The sequence below is a fragment of the Cyprinodon variegatus genome, unplaced genomic scaffold, assembly GCF_000732505.1.
Source record: "Cyprinodon variegatus isolate N-32 unplaced genomic scaffold, C_variegatus-1.0 Scaffold153, whole genome shotgun sequence".
Lineage (NCBI taxonomy): Eukaryota > Metazoa > Chordata > Actinopteri > Cyprinodontiformes > Cyprinodontidae > Cyprinodon > Cyprinodon variegatus.
In genome coordinates this window covers 45,436-52,443 of record NW_015150606.1, presented here as the reverse complement: position 1 = coordinate 52,443, position 7,008 = coordinate 45,436, and the positions used below count along the sequence as shown (strand labels likewise).

The following is a 7,008-nucleotide window of genomic DNA, read 5'->3' as shown; positions in this document are numbered from 1 at the left end:
TAAACATAAAAAACCTGCGGCTTATAGTCCGGTGCGGCTTGTACGGTATATGTACAAATCCTGCAATTTAGCTTCTGCGGCTTATATTCAGGGGCCGCTTATAGTCCGAAAATTACGGTAAATACAGTAGATCTGAGGGCTTTCAGAAGGTGCAGGAAAGGTTAATAACAAACTGAAAAGCTTCTTTTAAATTCAAGTTTTATTTCAACACTAACATTCAATTATAAACCAATCAATCACTCTTTAGTTTGTTTTATTCTCCAGTTTCTTATTGATTTGAAGCCTTTTATAGGAGTTCTGTTCCAGTGCTTGGTGTCAACATGGCCATCGGGAAGCTCCGCCTCTTTTCTTTTTCCTCTTTGCAACATTTTTTCTGTTTCTCCTCCAGAAATCTGCTTCTATATTAGTGTGTAAATGCTGAAACCAGACGGTGTGATTAGCTTTTCATGTTGTTTCCTAACATAAATATTTACTTAATGGGGTAAGATAAAAAAATTAAATGGTGATAAAATAAAGAATCTGTTATATCACTCTGCTTCTCTTTTTTTCCCTGTTCATTAACTCTCTGTTATTTATTCTCTAACTCTGTCCTGGTGTCTGATTCTGTGTACTGGTGCTAGCAGGCCCACACGCGCCCCCTCCCCCATCCATGCAGATCACCCCCCAGCTGCCTCTCATGGGCTTTGTGGCCCGAGTTCAGGAGACTAGTAAGTAGCTTTTTAGCTCCTTGCTCCCTCTGCACGGCTCCTCAGCAGCTGATGTCTAGGATCTTTTCCCTTTTTCTTTGCGTTGACGTTGTCCTCCTGTGGTCATCCCACCAACATCATCTGATTCTGGAAGCCACCATCTTCAAATTCAGAACAAATAAAAAGTGAAAACATATTTGTTTGAGATGGCATTTTGTCAATCAGTGTATTGTGGGATAATTGGAGGCTTCTGTTGCAGCAGATTTTGGTGGCTTGTTCTGAAGAAGGCATGCAAACTGTGACAATTGTTTACATGCATGATGATTAATTTCAGTTATCATATTTTTCTATCATATCTGTTCCTGGAACTGCATAGTTTGCATGTAGCTTCCTCCTAAAACCTGTGTTTCCCGCTCAATCAGCCATTTTGCTTTATTTTTAATCTGCCTCTAGTTTCAGACGTGCCGCCTCCGCCGCCACCTGCTGACGACCCGGTCTTCGAGGAGCCTACACCGCCACCTCCTCCGCCTGAGGACTACGAGGATGACGAAGAAGAAGAGGAGTCGGCAGTGGTGGAGTACACCGACCCCTACGCCGAGGAAGACCCGCCGTGGGCCCCACGCAGCTACTTGGAGAAAGGTTTGCTCTCGCATCCGATTTCTCATTCAAATAAAAAAAAAGAAAAGCTCCCATCATCACCCTCCTTTCTTTCCCCAGTGGTGGCCATTTACGACTACACCCGCGACAAAGAGGACGAGCTATCTTTCCAGGAGGGCGCCATCATCTACGTGATCAAGAAGAACGACGACGGCTGGTTCGAGGGCGTGATGAACGGGACCACGGGCCTCTTTCCCGGCAACTACGTGGAGTCCATCATGCACTACGCCGACTGAGCGGCCCCGCCTCGCATCCTTTAAGCAGAGAGCGAAGCCTTGGATCAGACGGAGCACGTTCTCCATCCGAGCGAAGCGGTTCTAAAAGACACTACAAAAACTGGGGGTCGTTCTTTCGACAGAGTTGACGCCATTGTAAAACAACCACTCTAGATATATCTTTCCTCATTATGTTTCTTTCTTTCTTTGACCAAGCAGGAGTGTTACGTTATAAAGCCACTACATAGATTTTTTTTTTTTTTATGTTTACCAATTTGCCCTTATTTTAAACGATATTTATTTGTAAGTGGAGAAAGGGCTGGAGGAAAATGCCTTCATTTGTAGATTTCTCCTCAACACTCCAGAGACAACAAGATCCTCAACAAAAGGGGGCGGGGATTGCAGATTTCCGGTCGGGTACCTCAGGGACGGTGCCAAAGCTGAGCAAGACAAGCACATGGGATGTCTTAGCGCGACATCAGTAGGCAAACGAGTGCTTTAAAGTAGTTCTGCTTAATTTTTGCAAAGTTAATTTAAAAAAAAGTGTAACTTTCAGGCCTGGTTGATTCACTCTCCTCATTGCAAGCCGGCGTGCAAATTGTTGAAGCGAAGGAATCCTCATCCAGCCCTGGAATAACACAAAACCTTTGTAAGGCGCAACATCTTTTCTCTTTTTTTAATTTTTTCCAGTTACCTCTATGGGTTTTAGCTTGCAGAGCATCAGACTGCATGATTTCCTATCGATTACCATCTTAATATTTTCAGATATGGTGTGGTTTGGTTTTCTATATTCGCCCTCTACGCAGACGACGACGTCGTATCTCGGTCATCTCAGACGCTTGTGCCATATTGAAGTGTGTGTTGCTGTTCAGAGGTTATCTATCACTTCATTTGCAATAAACTCGCCTGGTGGGGGAGGGGTAGAGAGGGTGGGGGGTGTCTTAGGGTTTGACTGGTACTGAAATGCAAAGCTTTCTCAGCGTTTCCCGAGTTTTAAATCAAAAAGCACATCAAGTTTCTTATAAAATGGTGTAGAAAAAGAATATAACTGTGAGATGTATAATGTCCTCACAGAGGGACTTATTGAATATGAAAAGAAGCCAGCTGTTGTGTTTAAATGGTTTTAGCGGCCATAGTAATGAACAAAAAAAAAAAAAAAGGAAATTCACTTGTCCTCCGCATAGTTAAATACGCTTGGCCGATGGGTGTTTCCACCATGTCGGAATCTTATTTTTTATTTTAAATGGAGAAAAAAAATAAATAAGTGGGTCTGTATGTGAGTCTTGCATGCCATTGTTCTTATCTGTAAACCTACATGGCGAGATCACCCATTTCTAAGAGGAAAAAAAAATAATAAAAGCAGCCCTGACAGTTAAAACCAGCCTCATCCAAAGAGACTGTCCAAGTTCAAGCCCAAGTCCGAGGAGTCACTCTCCGACCTGAAAGTAGCCGCCATTACATCACCCGTGGACCATTACGTGTAAGCTGCTAGTGAATCCAGCAGGCAGGATGTTGCGTTTAAAAAAAAAAAAACACTTCGTGGATGACACTAAAACGGTCAAAACTTACATGAAAGGCCTTTTTTGGCCTGCAGGATTCACAACCTTCTGGAGTCACGGATGTTCTTTGGGACGTCCGGTTAACAGTCCATAATGCCATTGTGTTGCACAGTTAAAGTTGAATTGCAGAAGTATCATATTTGTAAAATCATGAGAACAAAGACAATAAAGTTATTAAGATTTACAGCTGTGTGCTTTTGATCAATTTATATCGTCACCAACGGGTTTTTCTGTTACACCCGATTCTAGACGGGAGTCAAAAGCTTTTTATTTTACACCGGTGAATGTTTGTATAAAAGTGATCGTTCTTGATCTATAATTTAGGGAAGTTAAGTGAAAATGCAAGATAAAATTTAACACTTAACCAACAGGGATGTGTTTTTGTTCAAGGGGTTCTGTATAAATGTGTCTGACATTGGTTTCAATATTTAACCACAGCTTTAACTGTTCAGACCAATATGTGTGAATAGGTGTTTCATGTTTGGCATTATTTAAAATCAACACAGAATGTGGTGCTTTATAAAAAATATTTTCACTCAACAATATTTAGATTTTAATTCAAATTATTTATTTTTCACATTGAACTCCTCAGTAAAGAACATTTAATGTTGGATTTAGACATTTTTAAGACACCTTAAACTTTTTTGTCCTATACATTTAAGATTTAGATTAATAATTTTAATAGTTTTATATTTGTATTATAAGAAATGTGTGTTTAAAAAAAAAAAAACTCAACAGGACACTAATATTTTAAATGTTAAACATTCACGCATGTAGATGTTTGATTCCGTGCTGCGCCTGCAGGGGGCAGTAGCGCGCAGGCCAGGTGGTTTAATGGAATTCCAGCTAATTGTTACACTGTGAAAATTTGGAAATAATAGGTTTAAAGTTTTAGTTAATTGCGCTGTTTTATACGCAGACGCCGGCCTACTTTACCTACGTGAGGTTAAAGTTCAGCCAGGTTAGAAAAAAAAAAGCACGTGTCTCGCTAGCATGAGGACGGCTAGCAATTAGTCGCTGGTTCTTTGATTAAGCTGGAGTACAGACGTTTTACTTTCATCTTAAAGGTAAGAAACTTTATTTTTGTGCTATAAAAGCTGTAGGTTATGTTTTTGTTAACATTTTTTCCCCCGAAACACACTTTCTGTTCTATCTGCAGTTCTTAATTAACCGGACTTTCTTACAGTAAATATTCTAATATAGGCCGGGGCCTTTATTTTAACTCGGGTACATCTTGGTCCAGGTCATTATTGGAAGGAGGCCAGAATTAGGCAAATGCCACCCTAAATGACAGCCTTGCCACCCCAGTTGGCGGTAGGGTTGGCGAGGCTTATAAATGATGGATAATTTGAGAATTACGACCGCTAATTTCCGATGTCGGACTGCAGTGAATGCAGCACGAGATGACGCCAGAGCGACTGAGACTGATAAGTTTTGAAAACCGAATATGGAGCAAAGCGAGGTAGCCAGGGGTCATGGGGAGAGGAGACAAGGGATGAAACAGGTAAAAACTTAACTATCGAGAAATTAAATCATAATGAAAGCACAATGTAGCTAGCATAGCTGCAATGCTGATTTAGAGATGATAAAAATCAGGTTACAGAACGTTATTTCTCTAACTATGATGTCAGTTAGGCCTGACGTCTCAGGCTCAGAAAGACATATTTGCGGTCAACTATGACAGAAAAGAGACTATCAAGTTTAGTTGATCTCAAATCAAAACGCACAAATTCATTGGATTTAAATAAATTTGTGAAGCGTTTTGCTTAGTAACATGGAAATCACTGCATTCAGCTGTTAGAGTCATGTTAACTTTATTTTATGCTCTCTGGTGAGCCTTTACAGAGCTGTTACATTTTGTTTTGGCACCTGATAAAATCTGATATTTCCTTGATTAAAACCAAAAGTGTTAAAAGTAAAGTTAAAAATGTGATATTGGTGTACATCCTGCTTAATATGAAGCAGTGTTGTTTCTCTCTCTCTCTATCTATATATCTATATATATAGTATGAAACTATCCAGAAATGACCTGTATGAACCTACTCGCAAAATGTTTTGTACTTTTTCAGACTGGAAGCAAAATGTATTTTTATGTTTAGGGCGCTATAAAATCCGTTTTATTTTTATTTATTTGTATCAGGGGTTGACGTTAAGGATTTTTACCACTTGCCAAAAGGGCAAGTGACTTTCACATTTCATTTGCCCAGAAACAATTTTTACTTGCCCAGTATAATGTTTTATAAATATAGTTTCTTATATTCATTTTTGTATATATATTAATGAAACATGTTTGTTTTTTAAATGTTTTTTGTAATTCAGTATTTTTTAAGTTTACAGGTTCTTGTAAACTTCATGCGTCAGATAATGAACTCAAGCCTACATTACCGCGTTAACATGCTTTTCAATCCTTCCTGCACATTCTTTTCAAACTAAACTTTGCTTTAAACTGTTGTGTGCTTGGAAAATATAAATTGTAATGTTAAAAATCTAAAAAGAACTTGACAGGTTAAAAACTTAAGATAAATCACAAGACAGAAGTCAATGTCACAAATGAATAAGTTTTATTTTAGAGTCTTGGTATGTTGATACAAGATAATACTATTAATATAATGTGACTTTTCTAGAGAATCATTATACATAGTTATTTTTACAGGGTTTTCACAGTCTTACATAATCTCAGAATTCCCTGACTTTTAACTGACTATGGATTAGTTTTCCCTGACAAAATAAGTGCAGCAACAAGACAATAATAACATAACAGGTCACCAATTTAACATGTTTAGCTCTATAACATTTAAATGCACCTCTTCGATGTCTAAGATAAAAAAAATTTTATGAACATTTTTTAATGTATGACCTGCATCACTGTACAGAAGACTGCCATATGATAATGCTTTCTAGCTTGTTTGTTGTTTTGGTAACTACATAAAAATTTAACGATAGGTGGACAAAAATCACGCCATCTGGTGGAAAATCACCCGGCTTTTTCAAATGACGCACCTTTTTCAAATGACGTGAGAATGTGTACAAAACAACAAAAATGGCGTCGGCAACGCTTGTGGGTCATTTTCAGTGAATGTCGGTGATTTTTTTTTTTTGCAATCATAGCACTTGCCCTTGCGGGCAAATGCAACAAAATTTGTACTCTCCCGACAATAAAAACGACTTGCCCCGGGCAATCGGGCAATGGTTAACATCGAGCCCTGCATTGTATGATGTATTTCTAATAAGAACTGTTTCACATGAAACACTGTATATACTATTCTCACCTAACTGTGAATAAATTCAGTGTAAACAAATGCCATATGTTGCCACTCCTCAAAAATTCCTGCCCCCCTCTCGCCAGCCCATAAATGTTTTTCTAGATCCGCCCCTGAATGTAAGCATTTCTTTCAACAAAAAGTTGTCATAGGAAAAGGAAAGCAAAGTGGCGGGTGTCTTGGACCACGGATCCTACAGGGAAAAAAAAGAATAGCCGATGAGAACAGAGGATTCAAAGAAGGATGGACTGAATCATTTGCTTCCATTAGCAGTGCAGAAGGATTGCCTGCATGTAATGCAAAAGTTATCACTTTCGCATATCAATTTACGCTCTCCTGTAATCTCTTGGTTATGGTGTTCAGTCCTGCATGGAACTTCGCAGGTGGCTTGGAGGTACATGTTTTTCCTTCTAAATATTTTTTTCGCTACGTTCAAAATTTTCTTATGTGAGCATTGGTGGTTCAGTGGTAGAATTCTCGCCTGCCACGCGGGAGGCCCGGGTTCGATTCCCGGCCAATGCAACTCCTTTTGACTTCGGCCGTTTCCAAATATGTGTGTACGCGTGTTCTCTCATGTGCTCGTCACCAGCCTCAGTACTCGTCCAATTCATGGCAGCACCAGGCAGAGAAC

At 39.3% G+C, this 7,008-nt stretch overlaps 1 protein-coding gene and 1 non-coding gene across 17 annotated transcripts in view; both read left to right on the top strand.

Moving 5' to 3' along the window:
- abi2 (abl-interactor 2) overlaps positions 1 to 2,717 on the top strand; it is a 22,269-nt gene extending 19,552 nt beyond the window's left edge. For 9 of the 16 annotated variants that reach the window (XM_015377420.1, XM_015377417.1, XM_015377416.1 and 6 more), the window contains 3 exons: positions 621 to 707; positions 1,140 to 1,325; positions 1,404 to 2,717. In XM_015377420.1, coding sequence (XP_015232906.1) covers positions 621 to 707; positions 1,140 to 1,325; positions 1,404 to 1,579 — 449 coding nt within the window. In that variant the 3' untranslated portion in view covers positions 1,580 to 2,717. The remainder of the gene's footprint in view (positions 1 to 620; positions 708 to 1,139; positions 1,326 to 1,403) is intronic. The other 7 variants (XM_015377427.1, XM_015377426.1, XM_015377425.1 and 4 more) reach the window with 2 other exon arrangements.
- Positions 2,718 to 6,828: 4,111 nt separating this feature from the next.
- trnag-gcc lies at positions 6,829 to 6,899 on the top strand. Its single transcript has one exon. It is a non-coding gene; the product is annotated as a tRNA-Gly (tRNA).
- The last annotated feature ends 109 nt before the right edge of the window (positions 6,900 to 7,008 follow it).